The sequence below is a fragment of the Battus philenor genome, unplaced genomic scaffold (genome assembly GCF_028537555.1).
Source record: "Battus philenor isolate CCGP_79_NKW_IND1 unplaced genomic scaffold, ilBatPhil1.0.hap1 SCAF_20, whole genome shotgun sequence".
Lineage (NCBI taxonomy): Eukaryota > Metazoa > Arthropoda > Insecta > Lepidoptera > Papilionidae > Battus > Battus philenor.
In genome coordinates, this window is record NW_027181683.1 from 3,445,400 (window position 1) to 3,470,041 (window position 24,642).

The 24,642-nt window shown below is 34.3% G+C and overlaps 2 protein-coding genes across 2 annotated transcripts; both read right to left on the reverse strand.

Moving 5' to 3' along the window:
* Nucleotides 1–7,983: 7,983 nt before the first annotated feature.
* LOC137922726 (adenosine 5'-monophosphoramidase HINT1-like) lies at nucleotides 7,984–12,653 on the reverse strand. The gene is made up of 2 exons (XM_068765772.1): nucleotides 12,252–12,653; nucleotides 7,984–8,941 (listed from the first exon to the last, which is right to left on the reverse strand). The coding sequence occupies exons 1-2, from the start codon at nucleotides 12,579–12,581 to the stop codon at nucleotides 8,780–8,782; spliced, it is 492 nt and encodes a 163-aa protein (XP_068621873.1). The 5' UTR covers nucleotides 12,582–12,653; the 3' UTR covers nucleotides 7,984–8,779.
* Nucleotides 12,654–13,617: 964 nt separating this feature from the next.
* LOC137922655 (putative fatty acyl-CoA reductase CG5065) lies at nucleotides 13,618–24,430 on the reverse strand. The gene is made up of 12 exons (XM_068765668.1): nucleotides 24,315–24,430; nucleotides 21,540–21,656; nucleotides 21,349–21,468; nucleotides 21,129–21,254; nucleotides 19,310–19,455; nucleotides 18,501–18,613; nucleotides 17,877–18,069; nucleotides 16,983–17,129; nucleotides 16,007–16,096; nucleotides 15,137–15,301; nucleotides 14,880–14,978; nucleotides 13,618–14,474 (listed from the first exon to the last, which is right to left on the reverse strand). Exons 1-12 carry the CDS (start codon nucleotides 24,411–24,413, stop codon nucleotides 14,315–14,317), a joined length of 1,575 nt encoding a protein of 524 aa, XP_068621769.1. The 5' UTR covers nucleotides 24,414–24,430; the 3' UTR covers nucleotides 13,618–14,314.
* Nucleotides 24,431–24,642: the final 212 nt, after the last annotated feature.

Here is a 24,642-nt window from a genome sequence, read left to right on the forward strand (position 1 = left end):
AGCGTGGCACTAGATGGTTCCAAGACATTTAATGGAATCAGGCGTTACCTCGCGGAAATCTGTCCTAAGTAAGAAAAGAACCAATATTTAGCCACTTCCGCACATGCAGTGGTAGTCGTGCAATGAGTGTAACTCTGTGTTTGGCACTAATCGGTGTGGTGAAACACTTGTTGAGTAATTTGGCGGTGGCGGTTGTGTGATTCGCATTGTTTGCCGCATACGTATTTATCAGCGGGCTGGCGGGCGGTGCATTTCATTGCACGACTACCACTGCATGTGCGAAAGTGGCTAAATATTGGTCCTTTTCTTACTTGGTTCAAAGACAGTTAAGGTCGCCGGATGCGAGCAGCGCAGGACCCGGTCATAGAGGCTTTATTTTTTGGGGGAGTCCTAAGCCTTGCAGAGGGGCGTCTAGCATTAGATAGAATGATAGCCTTTGAGTTATTTATATTAGGTAATGATACATATTTGCAGATTTTGTAGATCGTACGTTCGATTCCCGGGCAACAATCATATATCTCACCCTTTGTGCAATAACTATATGGGATTACGACTGCTTACAAAGTAGTTTCCAGAAGATGGACATCAGGTCCTCTGTGTACTGCGATTGCCAACACGTCGGCGAAGCTTGCTGATGATAGTAAGACCCCCATAAATGTCTGGGGAAGGCCTATATGGGGCTATGGCAATGATTTAAGATAGAAAACCACATTTTTTTTTAATTCGGAAACCAGAACTAGCTAAACGGGGCAGGCAGAAAACTACACGGTATATATGATTGGCCAAGGTATGTATAACAATGAATAAACAAAAGCAGCTGATAATTGTGAAGATGACGGTTGCTAAAATAGATCTCGTTCCGATTTTAAAATTAGATATGTATAAAATTTTATATGTAACATAGTGTAAAACAAGCAACTTTCTATGAACAAAAGCTGTTTGCAGTATTTCAGGATACAGAGCACATCCTGTTCAAATGACCTCGCTGATGCGCTATTGTAAACTGTTCGTTTCCTTGAAATAAAATCTTTCTTCTTTGACATACTTTTTTAATAAATATTCTAGGCGCTAATTCGCCAACGCCAAGACTACCGAATCGTAAACAATGTTAGCGCTGTAGTGTACATGCATTTTGACAGCATTACAAAATTACATAAAATAATTTTCGAGGAGTTTTTCAAAAGAATGTAAAGAAACAAATTTCTTTTAAATTTAGTTATAATTTACTTTTCATTTGCGTGATTCCGTTTTCTTTGGATATGGCTTGTATAAGATTGTTGCGCTTATGTAAATGTACATATGCCGTCTACTTATCTCTTAGTCATGGCGTTAACAAATATAAGTGTAAACAGATGTAGCAGTCTTTCAAATAAATAATACCTGAATTTTTAAAATGAAAAAAAAAAAACAACAACAAAAACCAGTAATTTCATCATAATCAATTTAACAGGTGGATTTCCAATAGGACAGGCGTCTTTTGATGATCTTCACAAGGTCGTGTATTCTCGTTGTAGGTGGACAATCTACATTGCGTATGCGCATCGGTGGTATCCACTCTTAAATGTTCCAGCAGCCATCTGCGCATTATAGGGCTTGCCCCTGCCGCTTCAATTCGCTTTGGCTCTTCTACGCATCCAAAATTTAGTGGTACACTAAAAAACATTATTTTCTTATCAATGGCAAAACAAGAAGTCTATTTCTGTTACACCTATTTTTCCATTCTTCACAGTCTAGTAGTATTTTCAACATATTTTTAATAAAAACCTTCACCACACGTTTTATTTACGTTTCACAATTAAAATCGTATTTATTATGCAAATTATTGGTAATAAATAAAACTATTACGTAAAATTACAACATGTTGCATTTGTTCTATATGTGATGGTTGGATTTGGTGACGCAATATTGTAACGTGGAGTAGTTAAAGGGTGAGCCGGTGGTCATCTGCGACATTCCACGAATACGATGCGCTGTCTGATCGTCATTTGTTTCGCCATCTTGCTTCTAAAGGTATATATTTTTAATTCCTGATGGATTTTTCTTGAAAACTTTGCTACTACTATATAAAAGGATAATATATAATGTCATATATGTAAGTGGCCAGTAAGTATAATTTTGTGTCGACAGACGAGGTTTATGGTTCTCATTACTATCGCCAATGTCATTGCATGTCTTATCCTACGCCGCATAAATATTTATTACATTGAATTGTTGAGTTTTATATTTTGGTGTCAATTATATTTGTGTTAAAATTACATGTTTTTCTATCTGTGTACAGGCATTTTTGTTTTTAAAACACACAATAATCGATGCACACTCTTTTTATTCGTGTAATTTATGTCCATAAAATCTATTCTTGGTAATCTTGAACGTGCCAAGAAAAAATCCGGACCAATTTTTATACTTATAAGCGCTGTTGTCTGGAAAATTAACTTTTTTTTAACTAACACCATCTCAACCCTCGTTCTTAGTTCACTTCTACTATTACTTTTGTATATTCCCACCATATTTCAAGTCTCTAAAACTCATGGTTCTAGGGATATCGCGAAGAGTCAGTATATAACTGGGTCCTTGTTATATTTATTGTTTTACTGCTACTATTGATTTTTGTATGGGGTGTTCCTGTCATTAATTACAAATGCAATGCAGTAAATGAGTTGTACATACATCCCTTTAACGAACACCAAAGAAATATAATATATTTGAAGACACATGTAATCTAATATGATTTCAGCATGCTCGTGCGCAATGTTTGCCGACGGCGTATTGCTTACCAGCGCCGGCACCTGCTCCTGTGGTAATCCCTGCAGCCCCAGCGGCTCCGATTGTCCTACCAGCTCTACCTGCACCAGCTCCCCCACCGGCAGCATTAGCGGCTCTTGCACCCGTTCTGGCCACGACTCTCTCTGCATCTCTAGCCGCAACACTACCCCCGTTACTAGAAGCGGCACTACCTACGGTGCTGTCTTCAGCGCTGGCAGCTGCAGCTCCTTTGCTTGCTGCGGCACTACCTCCACCACCATGTGCTTGTCCGGCCGCAACCCCGGTAGTGTACCTTTAATGCCTATTTGTATTAAAGAGACTAGTAGACTTCGCGACAAATTTTAAATCCACTCCAAAGTTATTTCACGTAGTACAGTCAGAAAGACAATTTTTTAACCCTTTCAAAATTTAAGCTATATCATAAAAACGTACAATTTGATTTTCTTTATAAAAATTCGTTCACACCCATAACTTGTCGTGTTTATTTGTGAAATATACCTCACTGTGTACATCAGTTGAATAACTATTAGTTCTATAGGATAAGATAAAAGAAAACAATAGTTACATCATATGCATTATTTACTTTTAAAATTCTCATTATATAAAATAATATTACGTCTTAGTATTTTAGTGTTGATTGTTAAAAACGTTTTACCATAAAACAATAAAAAACATGAAAACAACAGTAACGGTATTCGTCACCATCGTATCAGGCAATAGACGCCTACTGCAAGAAATCGGCCGCCCCAAAAATCACTACGAATGTTACAATAATTATGTCGTCGATCCATCTAGTGGGAAGCCTACGCACGCCGCTTCTCTCGCTCGTGTATCAATAATAATGAAGATAAAAAGAAAACAAACAAGAGTAACCAACGAAATGTGCATAACAACAACTGTACTTTAGGTCAAACTCAAATGTTTAGGGCGCAGCATTAGACCACACTAACATATCTACACGACTTCCTCCCACTCATGCGTATAATTTGTTGTTGCAACACGACATGCCACTGTGTTCGGTTCGTATTCGAAGTTTGAAGACGTCTACACGTTTCATTTAGTATTTCATTCGTTAATATCTGACATTATTAATTTGTAATTATTGTATCGTATTTGTGTAACGATTAAATTTTCACAACAAATCAATTACGTTTTAATAATTACTATATCGTATTGTTGCAGGAGGTTGAAGAATAAACATATTTTAAACATAAAGACATATCTTTTATAAAACTATATTTTTTAACAATGTATTTATATATATCTAAATTAAAGTGTCAAATTTATTTAACACATTTGAATTGTTCGTTATTGTGCTAACAAGGTAATTGGAAAGGGAACGAATGAACCAAAATAAAAAAAAAATCTCTAGGACCTACTCGCATAATCTAGAAATCCCCATTTCAGACCTAAGACGTCCGCTGCAAGTTTCAAATCGGTTCTAGATTTTAGCTGCCAGCATTAAGTGTCTTCTGACGACGATCGCCATTTTCCAGGAAGGTTTTTTACTGGCACGTTTTCCAAAATGTGAGTGAGAGAATGTTAATGTGAGCTTTAACGTTCGCCCATTAATAACGACCTATGGTGCCGATATTTGGTCGTCACAGCGTCTTGGAAACAGGATATTGAGCGTGTTTATAGTGATGTACCGAGCCCAACTCTGTGGGGTGTCTCCTAAGCGATTTAAAAGCTTGGCTGCCTAAAACAAGCGGAATAAGTGATGTAGCACCCCGAGCCGAGGTTCCCCAGAGCACTCTCAAGATTAGTCACTACAACGGGGCTCTGTGCTATCGTCCTTGTCGTTCAGTCGTTTAAAAACCCCGTGAAGCTATATATAAATACCAACAAGTATTTGTCCTTATATAAAATATAACACTACTGCTGGAACGATACGCGCAGATTCTGCAATTTTAGTACTGATGAAAACGAATACAAGAGATTTCTATTGTTTTTATATGTATTTTCTGCACCCCAATAATATGAAAACGAGCTTAACCTTAAAACAAGCTTTTCTCGGTTTCTTAATATATTCACCGGCATTCTAGAGTTTTGTAGGGGTAACATTTCATTTCAAGCACATTAGTCACATTTGCACAATCATAAAATTTTGAGGCACCGAATATATATTAATATTATTTCTATATAACAAGTGGTGCATAAGTAATGTCATAATGTGAACGAGTCTTGAATTTTTACAAATAGCGCTAAATGTCATTGTTGTTTGACATTTGTGATGTAGATATATAAACATTCTATCGCTTGTTGACAACTAATTCTCTATATATCTATTAAGACAAGTTCTTGTGTCATTATTTTTGCGCCATATATAAATATTTTGTTTTAATTACTACTAAAGTGGTTGGCGTCTTATTAAAAGACGTTTGTAACATTTTATCAATTTATTTAACACACGAACAAATTTTTATTAGCGCTTGAGTGCGAGCAAAAAGGACGTGCATTCGTCGTAGGACTCTGGGGCGCAATGTGATCCGCGACCGAGTGAAAGCGGGCAATAGAACAAAGGCGCAAAAGAAACAAAAGTAACAAAAGGTCTGCGCCCGCGTCACCGGTGCGTGCATGTGCCCGCTGCACTAATTCGGCACACTAAGTTCGCCCGTCGGCTACGCTCGGCCACAAAATCTTACACCTTTTATTCATTCAGACATCACATCAGTGTATATATGACTCCCACACTACTCCCCCGCTGAGACCGAAGGTCACTGAGGTCGATAGTGGTCTGGAAAGCGGACAGTACGTCCCGATCTGGTTTTCCTTACTGGAACTGTTTCTTCTGTCAAAGTGGGGTTAATATTTTCACGAACGGAATTGGCTAAAGTCGGAGTCTGCTCGGTTCTGGTTTGTGGTGTCGTGTTGTCATCTCTGGTCATATATGCTGGTTTCAGTCGATCTATGGTAACGGTGGACTCTCTTCGTAGTCGTAGTGTTTCGCCGTACTGCGGCCGGTCCGCAGCACCATACATGTCCATGTACGCTTCATCATATGAGCTAACACTAACGTCGGTTCGATTGGCCAGACTCTGAATCTTGTAGATAGGTGTGCGTAGTTGCGCTGGCGGCTGCGGTTGTGGTTGCGGTTTCGGTTGTGGTTGCGGTTTCGGTTGGGTTGCGGTTGTGGTTGCGGTTGCGATTGCGGTTGCGGTGCGTGCATGTGCCCGCTGCACTAATTCGGCACACTAAGTTCGCCCGTCGGCTACGCTCGGCCACAAAATCTTACACCTATTATTCATTCAGACATCACATCAGTGTATATATGACTCCCACACTACTCATAACGAAATCGAGGGTTTTTTACAAAACCGGTTAGGATCACAATCACCTACAAATTCAGTGTTTTATTTATCGTTGGCGTCATTAAAAGAATGAACAAAAAGTCGTATATATATTTATCCTGAGAATAACTGGAAAGATGGCGTCTCTGATATTATGCATAAACATCGAACTTGAGTTCTGACATTAAAAGTCTATGGGTTCACCGTGCGGTTACCGGGTCTATCGCGTTGTAGTGAGAGCGGCCGGGTAGTGTTCAGGGTTGACGACCCACGTAGCAAGTTTGAGGAGGCTACCAGCCGTGATCACCACGCTTGGCAGACGGGTTGGCGATCGCAATGTGGTATACGGTACGCAAAGGAGACAGAGATTGTACCCCGGAATTCCAACCAGTGACCTATGATCGCACGTCCCAGACCTCTACGGCTGGGCTACCACTGATCAATACCAATATATTGGCGTTCAACTTCACCGATCAAATTCCTCTCTAAGCAGTTTGGTCTTATATCATTTTGATAATTGTACCCATGCTGCTTTGGAAGGCTGTTCCAGAAATGAGTTGATGTTCGCTCTTGACAACCCTAAAACCTTCAGCAAGTTATACAGAGATTTTACTGTTATACCTCTCGCTCCTAGGTGGGGGTCTAGATAAATTCACTTTGAACCAACTAGTACGTTGAACAGGTTAGGTTAGGTTAGGTGAGTAACCTTCTTCACTCGACGAGTAAACTTTAAATTTTGAATAGTATTAATAATCTACAAAACTATATCTATATATTTCTTATGCATATTCAACACAAAAAAATCGCGGAGACGCGACGCGTTCGTATTGCAGGTTTGAACAAGTCGCTGTGAGCGTAACTCTTCAAAAATAAATTGTTTTGGTTTAGTATTTACTATCAGTTTATTATAATAAATTTTATTACAAAATATTGTAGCGAGAATGTCGATAAATTAAATTAAATTTTCGAAATGCTTGCATGCATGCATGAATACGTGGCAGCAAGCGGCTGAAGGGCCACGTGTTACTCATCCCTGGGTTAGAATGCAGTATTTGCTCACATCCGTTGCGGGCTTTAGTATATTTGTTTCCCAGGAAGCAGAGTGTTCAACAAGTTCTAGTACATAAACACATGATACGAAAAATAAAACACAATGTTGCCAGTAACAAAATAGTTTAATCCTTTGGTTACAGAATTTAATAATTTACTAAATTCTTAACATTTTGATGACGGATTTGCGACCGCTCGCCTACATTTCCAGCGAAATACAGGGATGGTCCCTAGTCCTCCCCAACCCAAATTATTATTTCTATATTTTTAATCTACACATTGTAAAAAGAATAACATTATATCATCTAAAAAAAATTGAACTTTGTAAAATTAAATTCGCTATTTTTTGGCATGGTAACAGTATTATATTAATGAAAGTAAAATTTAATCAAACTGTTTTACTGAAATGCTATTCTTTTTACGATGTACATAGCATATTAATATATAATTGAATATAAGTTTCATAACCTAAAATGTATACACAATTATAATACCACAGTTTGAGAAGCACATTGCAGTGGGTTCTAACATAGCGGAACTAATGTGGAAGGGGTCTAGGATAAATATGCACTGTTCCAATGCACACAAATTTGTTTTAATATACAGTTTAAATTACTATCATTTCAGACCCAAGTTCATCCAATCATAAAACTGTGTGAAATAAATTATAAATATAAATTTTGTGAATATAATATGCTGACTAGATTTTTGACTATTTTACCTATAAAATGTAGGACTATATGAAGTATATAGAAACGTGAGATTCTAAAATTCTTGTCGATATTCGGTCGACAGAGGCCTCTTAAAAGGATATGTTGCACTTGACAGTAAACAGGTAAAATATCTTATACCGAATGGCTTTTACATCAATTTTAAGAAAAATTTATAGAATAACTACAGTGGCCTTCAAACTGTGGCATTCCCGACACAAATGTATCAAATTTAAATGTTCTTAACAACTATGCTATATTAAATTTGGCCAAATTATTGCACTACCACCTAACTAATTAATGGCATGATTTATGACACAATCGATTCATGTTTTATATTTTTGACAGTTTTGAGCGTAACATTTTTAAAACCTATAGCGAATCTATTAGCCATAGATAAGATAGGCTTGTTAATGTCTTTAAAAAAGAAGTTTTTTTTCTTAAATATATTGCTATTCGAAAAGCAAAATAAAAGAATACTTTTAAGACTTGATGTGAAATGAGGAAATAATATAAGGAAACTGAATGCGCCAAATTACGAGATAAAAAATAATCCACGTCATTGTAAACAGAAATGAGAAGGCATTAAATTTTTAAATTCTTAGTGGTTCGATGAAATTCCCCAAAACTATAAACACGTATAGTGTCCGGCATTTGATTCGGCACGTCGGGAATTAATCTTTTATAAACAGAGTCGGTTTTAATTACTTTATAATAGTACCAGGCTGATGGAGCATTATTACCTATAAATCATGTATATTATGTAAATGATTTTGATTTATTTGTATTAAAACTATTTGTGCTGTTTTTACCCACCAAGCCTAATCTAAAAGCGTACAGTTGCTGTACCTCACAACTATCTATATACCATATCAATTCGAAAACGTTAAGGCACAAGGAATTTAGAGAAAAGTTTAATGAAATTTCGAGCTGCCCTCTCATTTCTTATAATAGCAATGGATGATATTAGCCCGGAGGCCAGCCCATCTGTCTACCGCCCAAGACATGCAGGTGGAGATGGTAAACCGACTGAGCGCCGTGACGACCATTATTGACCACCAGGCGCCATCCGGCAGGAGCCCTTGCGGCGCCTAAGGAGCGTGCAACCAGCATGAGATGGCCCAGGATCTGTTAGGCAATTAGTCAATTTTCATTTCTGGTCTTTAGTTTATTGTTAAAACAACCTTTATTTGTATAGTTATTAATTATTAAAACAAACAATTTCGTCACAATTTCAAATCTTCTGTTGTACAGTCGAGTGCAATGTTGCAATAGTATAAAATATGTTATTTATTTCTTTTAAATATCATCATAATCAATGCAAGGTAAGAGAAAATACAACGATGAGTTAAATTATGTCCTGAATGAAAAGTGGGGCAAAGCCTTGACTTTAATATATATAAAGATAATATGTGATGATGTAATATATATAAATCTATGTATATATATATAAAGAAGTACTAAAATCGGACAGGAAATCATCTATCATATTATATTTTATGACGATCATTAATTACGTAACATCTTATTGGATTAAGTAATTAATTTTGTGTAAATAGAATTGTTTGTCTATTTCGTCATTAAATGTTTTATATAAATAAAAATATTCTTGACAATCACGCTCGCGACTGTACACATCGATGAAGCGATTGGGCCAGTTATCAGTAAGGCGGCCCGCATTCCTAGAGACTGACTCACGCAGACATAATAGCACGTTATCTAAGTCTAGTTAGGTGTTCTCTTTAGTCCAACTTCATTTTTAAAACTTACGCTTTCAAATTTCAGGGCCATATAAAACTTTAAATCTGTTTAGATATTTTATTACATTTCAACTATCTATCAATATAAAAAAAACTCAAAATATAAAAATAAAACTCAAATTTTCTTTTAAGGCCCCTTTTATGCCAATCTGGTCACTGGGATTTATTTATATGATATAATTTTAATTTATGGTCTAAGGTGCTATCAATTATTAATCGTTTTAATATTACAATTTACAAGCATAACAACCCTATCAATCAGAAATAACCAGCATTTTCTTGTCCTTGTATATAAATTGGCATGCTACGGTCTTCTAAAATAGATCAATAATTGGAGTCAATATCACAATATAAATTAAATGTCACTTTATTATTATTATTATTATTAACCTTACATCTTTGGTGCTCCTTAAATAAAAATAAATAAAAACCTGATGGTGACTTACATACAAAATGATGCTGGATAATTTAAATTTAAAATATTATAACTGTTATATTATAACATAATCATAATTAAAATAGAAAACAGAAGAAGATCAAGAAAACCCGGCATAGATGCAAAATCTTCCTAGATTTGTGAGATTTTAAACAGGTTTATGGCAATCTCTAAGTATTTGCATAAGGATTTAAAAAAAATGTTTTTGATCATTTCTTTGACCTTGAGATTTCCATTTTTTTTTTGAGGCAATGTTCCTATAAATGACCATTCTTAACATTCGTGATTGTTTAGTTACTAATGGTAGCCTGCTATCTATGTCACATCAGCTAATTTGCATTTGTGTATCACGCAAATGCAAATATTTTCCTTAACCAGGGAATTAACTAAAATTACTAAGCAGAAGATAATGATAAAGAATATTTAGGTACATGAACACTTCTTCATTATTACTACTTGGTGGAAGTTGTTTTATTCTGGTGACCCTATTTCTACCAACGATGTCCAAGTATTTTAGGATCCTAGTTCACACCTGAGTTATTGCTTGTTTGGTTACATTACATTACATTTTGAAAAAAAAGTGTTTTCCAAGGGGTATGGCAGATATGACTGTTATTTTGTTTTAACAAGCCGGTGTTACATCTCACACATCCATCGAACAAGTTATTACAAATTAACTTTCTGAATGCATCGATTAATAGATGCATCACATCATATAACACCACAAAATTATTTTTTGTAGTGCTATATTACAGTTACAAGTTTTTAAAGTGCCAAAGTTTTGAATCTCAAAATCTGTGTAAAATACACAAACTAAATTTATCATTTCAACAAGTTGTAAAATTTTTCTTAAATAAATTAATATTTGTATTTATGGTTATGGAGAAAATTTTTACAAAATCATTTTTAATTTTTCTTATAATTTCTATACTTTTGTCTTATATTCCTATAGAGTAAAAATTTGACACCTATAAAAATTTATGTTTTCATTTTATTGTTTTGACACCTAAGGCACAATGGAACAGATTAACCAAGGAATTAAATTCCTTATGAGTAGATATTTGAACATCTTGTTTGATATTTTTTTGTGTCAACATTAAAAGGCAATTCTTGAAAAGGCATCAGAGAGTAAGCTTAGGGATCTTGCAGTGGGATGTTGCGTCAAACTATCATGCTATTGGCTACACTTGGTGTGCATTTATTTTTAAGAGATAAGACATTCTTGGTTCCAAAATGAAAGAAAATTTATAAATTTAGTTCAAGCCTCTTATTGTTTAAAGCAAATGTCATAAATAATATATAGAACGAGGCAGCATGTCATGAGAGTGATATATTAGGTAAACATTAAGTGTGACCAAACCAATACAAAAATATTATGCTATTCAGTCTTAGTGTCAATCAAGAGTTTGCATTCTTTATTAATAGCTTGTCAACACTGGAGGTTTCCTATGAAAATCAAATTAAATGTATTTCTAAAAATAAAAATCACTAACATCATATGTTTAACTTGTTAACATCATATATTGTTTGTACAGAAAATCTAGGACCTATGCAATTTGAGACATAATTTACCACATTGTGTGTTATCTCAGAGTGATAAAATTAAGCTTGCCACTGATATCAGCATTGTTTGTACAACATTCTTTTGTGATAACAGGTAATTAAAACATGGATTCTCATACAATGTACACCTACAAACTAATTAAGGAGAATTGATAGTCACCTGTTCTACAAATTACTATGAATTTCAATCTATTTTCAATAACTATTTATGATGAAATTAATGAAATCATAAAAAAATACAAATCAATATAAAAGCTAAATAATTAAGACATTAATATAAGGGCAAAGCTCAAGGTTATAGTTGTCAGTCTCTTCTTATGTACATCTAACTTGGCATATTTTCTATCTTTTAACATTATGCATCATATTTAAATATGCATAACATGCATCTCTTTAGAGAAAAACATTTAATGCTGTAAACAATATAAACTAAATCTGAACTATAATTTGAGTATATCAAAGTTTATTAGATTCTTTCCTTGTACATTTTTTATGTACAAAAATTGTATAATTGTGAACAAAAAGGAGAAATCGTAATAGTGCATTTGATACAAAAAAATAATTTTGATAAATCTTTGTCATGTAAATAAAGGTAATTAATATCCATAAAGAAATTACTATTGTTTTACCAATAATTTCGCATTTAACTACACTTGTGATTTGTAATTGTAACACAAACCTCTTTATCAGAATCCATGGCATCTTGTAGTCTCGGGATACGTCGCTTCGGTATCACCAGGAAATGCACCGGCGCTTGTGGGCTAATGTCGTTGAAAGCAAGACAAAGGTCATCTTCGTAAATAATGTCTGCTTTCACTTCTTTTGATATTATTTTGTCAAAGATTGTCGGTCCCGGCGTCGCAACACTTTGCGCTTGGGCACGATGGACTTCATCGCTGTATGGACGCCGAACGGCGATGGCCGCCCCGCGCGTTAGATCGTAAATATTCGTCGGATACGTTTTTTTTAGACGAAACTTTAAGGCACGTTGAAAAACTTTATCGAACATTTTTCCGTCAGTTAAATTCCACCGGGACCGATGCACATCTCTCCTGTCAAGGACTTTGGTTTTAGCATCGACTTTGACATATCTGACATTAAACGCTATTTGACATTCACAAAAATAAACAAATTTGGAAATACTCAACATAATGTCTTTTTGCCATGTTGGAAATTAAGTAAATTGTAGTTTTAACAACTTTACTTAAATTTGATTCCTATAATATATTAAAGTAGAAAAAGAAAAATTGTAATACATAACATTTTATTAACCATATTGTCTATCTTGTTAATTTTAATTACTGTTCTTATATATCTACTGTTATTATAAAAGTTAAAGAGAAGGTAAGGGGCCGTAGTATGGCATAGAGGCCTTAGGCGAGGTGTTATTTTTTTTGTAGCGGATGGTCACGGTTGCTCTATTGGCATTTATGGAGTTCTGTAGTTTTGGCAGCCCGGCTCGCGGGCTCTCTTAGGTGCAAATTATTTTATTACTCCAAATCCGGAGACCACTGAGCTCTTATATTACTTGGACGAGAAACTATGTGACTGATATAAATAGTAAAAGAACGGTGTTTTTGGAGAACAATTTACTTTTAAATTTAGTGAATATTTACTTTTTAATAATTATGTTTTCTTTTAGTTTTATATCTGTATTTTGTCGATCTGGAACTATTCTGTTAGAAATTGTTGCGTATATATTAATTTCTTAAATTATTGCTTCTCCAACAAATGTTCATAATGGTAGACTATTCTTTAGACTAATAAAGTAATATTTTAGGATTTAACTTTACCTTTATTCTAAGTTACCAACATTTATTTTTATAACATTTGTTAACTTAAATTAATTAACTTACATAATAACTTACATTATGTTTTTATATGTATTGTTTTATATTTCGTTTAAACCCAAACGACCCAAAATTCTTAATAAAAGTCATATGTCAAATGAATATAAATAATTTAAAATATGTTAATGATTATTTGTGAGAAGTTTTGTAAAGGCATCATAATGAAACATAACTTCTTTATTATAGTCTGTTTATTTGAAGATTAGTAAAAATAAATTATTTGTTATATATAAATCTTAACAAGCTTCATTTGCACAAATATCATACAAATATTTTTATATTTCGGAAAGAAATTTTACTATTCAATTTTTATGCCATATAGACCGTACATCAACAGTCTTGTTTTTATTTTCACCTTTACAAAATTTGGTGAATATTTTAGTATTACGGTTTCAGCAAAGAAATATTTTCATGATTTGAATAAGAACATTGTTATTTATCTTCTTCAAAACTCTTCCAAAAAATCAAAATTTCCAAATTCAAATTAATGGTTGTTTTTAAAATAAATAAAGTTTTGAGCAACAAATTATAAATTTCATCCCGAAATTCGTTATACCTTTTAAAGCTACTTTTGCTTTATCAGAATATTGTGTGTTCTTTTATTAAATTAACATTAAATTTCAATAATCTTATTTTCCATTGTCATTGGATTATCCATTAGTATCAAAATGAGAAAAATAATAACTAAATTGTAAACATAAGGTAGTAGATTATTGTTAACTTTGCACAATTATTGGTGTTATATCACTTTCAATAAATTTTATAACTTATTTCTTTAACATTTATGTACAATAAAATAGTCACCATTTTTCTAAAGTGTAGTTAAATATTATAATTTATCCCTTTATCTCCGAAATAATGTAATTACAATGTACCTATTATTAGTTAATGCCTATAATTGAGCTGTCACGCGAGAGTATGTGGAGCTAACGATATACATTAGTAACCTCAGGATGCCATAGACCAATTCACGCATGTACCTATTCTGTAGTACAAGTCTGAAGACCAATAGAATTAAGAACATAATGGCGGTTCGATGAACGTAATACATCCTGGAAACAGAAAAACATTTTTTATTACAAACCAGACCTCTTTTTTGACTGAACTCGTATTTTTCATTCTTCTTATATAACTTTCAAGGCGGATTACTTTTATAAAAGCCTTGTAACTTGTTCAACTGAAAGTTTTTTAATTGAAACTTTATTATGTGCAAACAGTGGAAAATGCGGACTCTCGCAAATATTTGATGGAGGTTTGATGTTTCAGGTTTAGCAGAATAATCGAGAAAAAACATAAATACTACTATAGCTTTGGATTAATAACCCAAAACGTATGTTACAACGATTAACACGTATATTTCTGAGGACTAGCTTATGCCCCAGCAGTGGGAACGTTACAAAGATAGGAATAAACGATGATTAAAAGCGGATTGTGCGTTACTTTGTCCCTGTACTTACCTACGTAAATGACGCCGAGCCTCATCAAAGTCTTGGTCTTTTTCCTTGAAAATATATTTCTTTGTACCCTTAACAAAGTTTAAAAAGTGGTCTTTCCATCTGTAAAGAAAATAGTAAGTAATAGTAGTAGTAGTAACTAGAAACGTTGTGATTTTTTTTAACTATTGGAAATGCATTTACTCTTTCTGAGTAGTGATTAGTTTTTGTATAGTACAAATTTGTAATAGACTTCATTTTTATTTCTAAATGTAACTAACATTATAGTTTTCGGATCTAGATTATAGATGGCGCGGTCTTCTGGGGTCATCCGCATGCGCAGTCTCTTCATGTTGTCGGTGTTGAAATGCCATTCGTGCAAAGCGAAAAACCCCAGCACCTCGTTCATTGCATGCATTTTCTGAGACACTGTTATCAAGCTTAACCTATAGAGACAAATTATATTAGAATTAGCATATAGAAATAATAAAGAAGAAATAAAAATAGGAAAATTAAAAAAACAATGTTTTGATACTTGAAAAACGTTTCTCCGTAAAACATTTGATTTAAAGAGAAACGTTTTTTTAATAAAGAATTCTACTAAGTTAAAATTATTTATTTATTTCATCATCGTCCTCTTTGAATCTATTTTAATGATCACCTTCATTAGTGCACGTCCAGAGATAAAAAAAGCCAGAATAACAAATAGATAGAAACTAAACTAAAAGTAACTATTTTAATTCAGATTTAAAAAAAAAAAACAAATTCTGATCGGAGAAAAGCCCACAAAGAACTCATTGGAGTTTTTTCTGTGATAAAATTTTCTTAATACAAGTGTTACAGCTATTCATTTCTAAGCTGTGTGAAACTTAAATCATCCTTTTCGTAGGATTTCTTTACTAATTTTTTTGGTATCAAATTATCTTGCAACCAAATTTCTTGGTGTTGTGGGAAGACACGATGCAAGCTGCCTGCAACTGGTCTTATTGTAAACATATTAGAGAGTCCTATCTTCAACAGTGCACATTTTACGGCTGAAAGATGATCATGAAATTTAAATGTATTATATAGTTATTGTTACAAAAGGGAATAGGATACCATGAAATGTGCAATTTAATGTTAAATATATGTAATAAAAGTATAGTATTTACCGTGGTTTAATCCCAAAAACACGTAATATATATTCAGCTGCGTGCAGCGGCATTGTATGTAATACAAATTCCAAGATCCTCTGTAGGTACCTGTAATTTGTTACATTGCAAAAACGTGTACAGGATGATTGATTACAGATGTAAACGCGGGGTGAATGTATAACTCTTTTTTACAGCAAAAAGCTTTAAAACTTGTGCATTTATTTCCTATTATCTTGTATACACTGATCACTCTTAAATAAGTTATTTTTGACGACTGGTTAGCAACTTATGGCAGTAGAAAGTTTACAGATAAAGAGTAAACAATAATTAATTTTAATATGTAATAATACGAATTTTTGTAACAATTTACCATATATTATTATTATTTTATTTATTATTTCTGAAACCATTGATTTATGAATAGGTTGTACTATACAATTAGTTGACAGCATGAGCATTCATCCCTTCAAACCTTTATGTCTATAACCAATCACGGTATAAATAGGTACATATAAGAGATTTCCACCCATGTACTGACTTATCATGGTGTCTCCGGAGCCATAAGGTCTAAACACTTGAAATTTGGTAAAAATATTCCTTTTGCCTAATAGAAGTCAGCTTGACAGATTTAAGATTAGATTTACACATACATTTTATGGAGTCAGCATATTTAGCGACGCGTGAACGACGGACGAACTGTGTCGCGAGTCATTTGACCAAAAACTTAATTCCACCTCCCATAGCTGTATAGACTCAGAGAACACCCTAATTAATTTTACAGTACAAGATTTTATGATATTGAGAGGGCGGTCATTAAGTTCAAATAGCGAGCGGAGGACACTTAGTTGTAATATAATTAAGTTTTAGATATACAGTATCTTTGCCTTCAAAACTTTAACTCAGTACAGTTATAGATGAGAAAAAAGTTCGTGTATTTATACATAATTTAAAACCAAAAAAAATGAGAGGAAAAATAACGCAAATGTCATCTCACTTATTCTCTACTCCAGTGCCCGAGGGGTACCACAGAACTCCATTCAAAGGATACTCCCGAACGCCTCGTCGCAAGACGTCCTCAAATTCCCCCCACGTAGTAGGATTTTCATTCGTACTGCAGTTATAGACGCGTACCTCCTTCGACCTGTGGACAAAATTTATTAATTTTATTATACGTTTATATTTATTTATTTTATTCATTAACACTTTTTTGTACACCATACACAATTAATAGAGGAAAAGAATTCATGTGGTACAAGAGGCGATCTTATCACTCGATGCGATCTCTACCAGACAACTTTTGGATGAAGATGAGAGACACGAAGGAGAGGTCAATCTATATTTATTTATTAATTTTAATAAGATATTAACGAATCAAACAGCTATAAACTATAATATTTTAAATAGTCCCCGTTTTTGTGTGCCTCTGGTATATTCCTATCTTATTTTTGGACACAAAACTTTTGAATGTTTTATAATTATTTTCATATTTACTTTTATTATCATTCTCTTCTCTCGATCTTCACACAATCATTCATTCATTCTTCTAGGAAACATCACATAATCTTACATTCTCATTTATTCTTAATTTCCTTCTTTGCATCCCCTCTTCAACTATCACAGTATAAGGTTCGTATGACAGTTTATCACAAAAAAAATTGCAATAAGAGTTAACGTAACGTAACTACATGCTTAGTCATTATCACTTCAGCAAAAGTATTTACATAGCTGGAGAGAAGGTTCTCAAATAGATTTCCTATAACAGGTTGGAGGCGCTCTGTATGCAGAATCTTACAATGACCTGAACAAAGTCGTATGTCCGCCTTCTTGATAAACATCATAAGATGCGCTTGCATTACAAGCAAAAATTTTATATAAGAAGTAAATTTACTTTTCAATAGCGGTCTCCCATGTGGCCGCGATGAGAGTGTCGATGGCTATGTCCACTGGTAACATGTCAGCTCGGGCAGATTCTTTTACGGTGAACACGTGTAGGACACCTTTGCCTGCTGCCGCGATGATACCGCTCGGGCCGTTCAGGTTTTCTATCCATCCAGGGAATGGATGTTGCAGTGATGAAACAACTGGTAATGAAAGAAATTATCGTAAAACTTTATTAAAAGGCAAATAGACATGGATATAATAGACACTTAAGACTAATGTAATTAAAGGTTATTTAAGCCTAGGAGATGAAAATAATTTTTTTTGTTAATAAAAAAAAATAAAATGAAATTTGTGTTAAATTGTGAAGGATTTTTAGTAATAATAAAACTTTAGATTCTTTTTCTCTACTATTGTATTAAGGATATTGCAAGTGTCCACAAAGGACCCTATTAGAAGTTCTCCTGAGATCAAAATGTTTTAGGAACCCTCATACCTTTTAGTGGGAGGTAAGCCATTATTGGGGTGATTAATCTGATGTTGTTTCCTGGTGTATAGAAGTGGTCACTATCCTAAGCAGGTAATGTTAGTAAATGTTTATGGCAAATATATAATACATGTTAAATATTATTACCTATAGTGGGACGGTATATCGCAGTGGAGTATCGTTGAACTCCGTGCAAGCGAACAGCCTCCTCTGCCATAGCCTTCGTAAATGTGTAAGTATTGATTTTTGGAGAAATATACCTAAGTGATAAAAATGATTACAGAATTAATATTAATTAAGTTTTAATTCTTTCAATCCGGTGAAAGTAAAATCATGTTTATACGAGATGTTATATAGTACAAAATCAATACTAAATTCATCAAGATAATATGTTTATATAATAAACATATTATGTAAAATCAAGATAATATACAGTCAAGCCTCAAAAAGATGTCCTGACGGCAACTGGACTTAACTTTGGGTCTTTGTGATTCAGCCTTGCCTAGTTTGTCTAGTTTGCCTTGCGAAGACAATATTATAGATGTAAATTTTAAGTCGTATTTTTAACAAAAGTTCTGTGTAGAGGCGCAAATTCAATGCTGAGATCCCGTGGATTAATCGTCAGTGTGTCGGGTCCATCGAGTTGTTATGGTTCTCGGGGCTGACGACCCGCGTAGGCTTGAAAAGGCCTTGCAATGCATTCATATTCACCTTTGACATAAAATTTGAAATTATGTACTAATGTTGCTTCGGTAACCTGTTCCAAAAATGAGTCGATGTTTGCTTTTGAAAGCCTTAAGCCTTCTACAGGTGACACAGAGCTTCCGCTGTTTTTCAGTTTTGTTTTGTTTTGATTCATTTAGTCAACTGTGCCCTGATCTAATAAGTTTATAACTAATTTATATAGACACATAAGAGATTATCAATTAAATTGAGGGTGTGGTTATTATACTCACTTTGGAGTAATAATTGGAAGTAAAGCTGGAGGCACCACTTCCACCATCGAAAGTAACTGCTGCAGATCTGTGGGTGGTTCATAAACCTTCTCCTCGATGTAAGACATTTCTGAGTTGCAATAAGCCGTGGATACATGCATGAAGACCTGAAACAAAAACACTATATTTGTTATAATTTATTTTTCATGTCGTGTTAACAAGCCCCATTAAAATGCTGTAAATTTGAAAGATTACTATCAAAATTGATTATGTTTGAAATCGCATGAATATCAAATAATATTTAATGATTCCGGACAAATAGAGGAGTACACAATATTAACTGTTCCGTAATTCTTAACACTTCTTGTAGAAGTATAGCTGCCACTTTAGAAGCTACATATAATTGCAGAATTGTTAACCCTCGAGCCTCGAGCAAGGCATATTTGGATGATGACAGAACAACGGTTTTGTTAACCTTCTAACTGCCAAGCTGTTTTGGCCATGACTTCCACAGGTGCCAAATGGAAATATCAAGTGTAGGCTTTCCTTATGTGAAAATTTGGGATCTTTACATTCTATGAATGAATATAACACATTATGTATATCATTATGTACTGAGACCGCCGCCGACCTTCATGCCACTTAAAGGCAACAGAGTACTCGGTGTGCCATGAGGTCGCCGGCGGGTCACGTTTTTGTAACACAGAAAACATGATAGGTTTTCAAAGCCAGCTTTGAAATATGAATAAATTGTGAATTCAATACAAAGAAAGGTTTCTATTATACACTACATACACATACATATTCATACACATACTTATACATACATATTCTTATGTAAATTTTATATAAAAAGAGAGGCCGCCCGCGGTCTCATTGGCACCCATGGTAACCGCTTCTAAAACATGCTGCAAATCGTATACCATCCCGTGATCCAGTTGCTAGGTGCCTAATGAAGCTAATAATTACCGGAGGGTCGGAAAAAAATAATATTCCTTAGATGTACAGATGAAAAATTGTGAGGTAGCCGGCAGCCCTCACGGCACCTATTGTTGGGTATCGTGAGGTAGCCGGCGGTCCTCATGGCACTTAAAAGGTTATAATGTGACTCACCTTCAAGAACGTTGTCGCAACAGACTATGAAATTCAAGTAACGCATTCACAAACAAATTACAGCAAATGTTCCTACAACGTGCAATCATACGCTCCCCGCCCTTCGGAACCCTTTATGATATTATATCCACGGATATGTAAATAGCTATGTATTTTTTTCAATACAAGAATACGGAATAACTATGCAGTTTATTTTACATAACAGTCACCATTATCGATATTTCAGTCGTAATAAATCCACTCTTGGACATTGGCACAACAGCGTATTACTTCAATTATGATGTGTTTTGTACTCGTAAAGTTGAAATTAAAATAAAGAACTTAAAGCAAGAAGAGATGAAAGAATTGTTGTTTATTAATTTTCGTTTACACTCAATTTCTGTCAACTATAAACGTAATAAAACGGTTACTTTTCTATTGTAACAAAGATTTGCAATACTTTTCACTAGACATGTTTCACAAGATAAATCCTTCGGGCAAAGATCGCCCAAACCGTTTTCGTATTCATTATGACACAGTGACAACATGTATAAAATAAAAACTTTCAAGTATCTCGTTTCGTTTTCGATGTGCCAAATCAAATGCCGGGTACTATGTAATGTCATATTTTTAGACTTATAACGTTGCCAAAAATGTAAAATGTTGAAACAAAGAAAGTCTCCCTCTCTTTTCACAGAAAATTTAATAGGGAAATTAGTAGTTGATGAAAAATAAATAACGCACGGACCTCGACGCCTGGCAGCTGGTCACAGAGCTCCAGCATACGCATCACCGAGAGCACGTTCTGCTGCACCGCCTGCGGCAGCGGCTCGTCGAACTTCAGCGTCGCGGCCGAGTGATACACGATAGACACCTGAAAATGAGAGTGGTATTGATGTATAGATGTGATGCATTTACAAAAATCATGTCTTCTGCCTAGCAATATAAAAAATATATTCTTATTTTACTTCTCTTAATTGAAGAAGTGACGAGGGCTCCAAGTCTAAGCCAGGCTGCGAGACATCTCCCGCCACAATTCGCAGCTTATCCAGTTGATCAGGATTATTTTCACGGAGTACATCAAACACCTGAAAAATAAGTAACATTGATTTAGTTGCCATCGGTAGTTATTAAACTAGGAGAAAAGAACTGAACCTACCTGAGATTGCTTCAGCTGCAGGAGACGTTTCGCAGGTTCCAAACCTTTCTTCGGACGTAAGAGAAGATGAAGGCAGCCTATATCGGGACATGTCGATAGAAGCCTTTCCACTAGGACCTATATAAATTAATAATGTTGTCTTAAGACTCGTGAGTACTTTTTACATTATACACAGTCTCATTTTTTGTAAATATTGACCTTGATGTAAAGTTTTACTGTGTAAAATAGGTGATAGTATTAAATACATTAAAAGATTTTAAAAATTGTTTTTGGCAGCACACCTGTGGTGTCACAACGATCACAGCGATTAAATTCTATTTATCATGCTTCTTCATTTTTATATCACAATTTTTTTTACAATATATTAGCGCAAAAATATGAAACGCAATGAGCAATCAAATGAAAATAACAGATTCAAAATTCAAAAGTAATATTTTGCTTATATTTAATTATAACAGAAGTTGCGGCCAAAATAAAGTACAGGAAAGGACTATGTCTAGCCATGGACGGTCTACTGTTGAAATGATGATGTTTAAATTTGTGAAAGAAATCTTTTGCAGTAAGACCCATTTCATGTTTCTATTTTACTTCTGTGTAGATGTATAATAGTGACAATAAAATAAAAAGGGTCAAATTCCGCTACGCCTTAATTAGAATTAGAACTGCAGCAACAATGCTATCGAAAAGAAGAAACCAGGATTCGCTCGGCCGCCACTACGGAGCCAGGATATACGTGCGGTGTATTGCCGACCAGCGCATCGGGTTTGAAGTAGGGCGTAGTAGTGTCTGGTAGCAAATTTAAATCTTCAAACTAAAATTAAATATGTAGTATTTGACACATAGTTTTAATTAAAGCATTGAATTATAGAATGAAAATGCGGATTTTTTTTTTAAATAGTACTTAAATTAAATTTCTTCAATCGAGTTGCACACACTGTTCATAAATGAGTCTTGTGTTCTGTGCCACACGCTGCAGTAAACTTGGTTGAATTTGGCTGATTTCTCAACGAATATTTTTTTGCAAATCACTAGAGTTAAGGGGTTATTATTGTAAACTCATCCAGGCTTAGTGAAACAGAGTCTACCTAACCGAACCGTCGGAACTAATTTTATTGATATATTAAGTGATAGGCGTGAACGCGAAAGTTTATGTTTTTGAAAGTTATCAACTCCTATTTTATGTCCTCTGATAATTAATGAATATATTTTGGTTGGAAGCTTTACTTTGTTATTATTTTATATCAAGTTATTCTATTATGAAAAACAGTTCGTTGAACCTCAAATAACGAGTCAATTCATTTCGGTCCGAGGTTACGTTTTTTTTACAAAATATTTAGGTCGCGTGTTTAATGTTTAATTTTTTCGTATTGGCCTTTAGTGTTACAACCTCTACGATGTTACATAATATTTAAATAAGATTCGTACAAAAATTATTGATTTGAAATTCTATTAGAATTTTAGAATTAAATATTGAATTTTGACTTACATATATATATATATATACATATACTCATGTATATTTATATAGATCTTTACTTATATCTATCTATATTCTTAAAATCATATCAAGTATCAAATATATTTGTGCTTAAAGTGGGAGCAGGTTTTTTTGGATGGTTGTTCGCGAGGCGAAACAATAGAGTCAATTAATCCAGAAAATGTATACTTGAAAGGAGAATTCGCCCGGCTTAAGAACCTCTTTCGTAAGTTAACATTACAAATAACTGCTGTGAATTTATAGTAAAAATTGCTCTTTGCCAAGTTTCGCCGGGTTTGGAGTGGTAAAGCGCTGTTTCTTTTAACATAGACTTCGTAACAGTAACAGTAAAAGGTCGGATATTCTCTATGAACTCAAGGCTCAGGCCTTTATATTTTTTACAGGAATTAAAAGCCAGCGACGTCTTTGGCTGCTTAAGCGAATTTTCCATAGAGTTACCGGGGAGCACCCGGAGAGGGGGGGAGGTACTTCTTCTTGAGCTGACATAAATCGGGTTTAACATTCTCATTCAAGGATACTCGAGGCGCTTTGGATCGATCGCTTGTTATATACAATATACATTTACTAACTATTTATTATAATCGTGATAACGCGCGAACTGGTACATCAATCTCACAAACATTGATAAAATAGTAATTTTAGCCCGGGCCTCATCAGCAAGCAATTGGTCAAAGAGCCACAGAGATTGCTACAGAAATACTTAAGCAAGTTAAATAGTGCGCAGAACAGATGGATTTTGGAATGGAACACATATACGGCTAATACATAGACGGAAATCTATGGGTAGTCTATGTCAAGCAGAGGACGTTCTATTGTTGAAATGGTGATGTTGAACCAGATAGTGCGTTAATTACTTTTTAAAAAATTAAATGTAATTGTTTAAGAGTCTTATGTTTATATTGTGTGGTGGTTTGTTATCGATGTAGTATTAACTTCGTATCGCTAGCCAATGGAAATAGTCTCTGTATAAATGTAAATGACCAATTTCGACCTCGTATATCGAAGTCCTCCCTTTTACGTGTTCAAGTGATATATTACCTCCACCTCACCCACTATCACTTATATTGGTGACCTCGACTTGATAGTGGTGACAGCCGCTACATCACTGAAACATCCAAATTAAACTTCCGTTTCCTACCTTGTAAATCTATAGGCGAGGCTTATGTCTAGTGGTAAAAGTTCTACGGCTGAAATAATAATGATAATGAAGGAGACTATAATTTAAAAAAGATCGTAGCTTTCATCAGAGACCCATTCTTGTATATTTATTTCCCTACCTTGCCCATGAAGCCAGAAGCCCCGGTGATCAATACATGGCGACCGGCGAAGAATTTTGGTATCAAAGCGCCCGAAGGCGAACGCAGTTCTGCTACCATCGCTTATAATGATACTTAATACCTGTGGACAAAGAAAACCGTGTTAAACTCCCTGATTAAATTTTTTATTGTTAACATAAACAAATCATTTGATTTTGGATAGAATAATAAAAAAATCCCTTCTTTTTCGTTTTTATGTGAAGGTCGTGTCGGTCTTAAATCGCCTTAACGAAATCAATTATAAGCCACATTATTATATTGTCCTCTGATTTCTGGGGCAGTAGTAAAG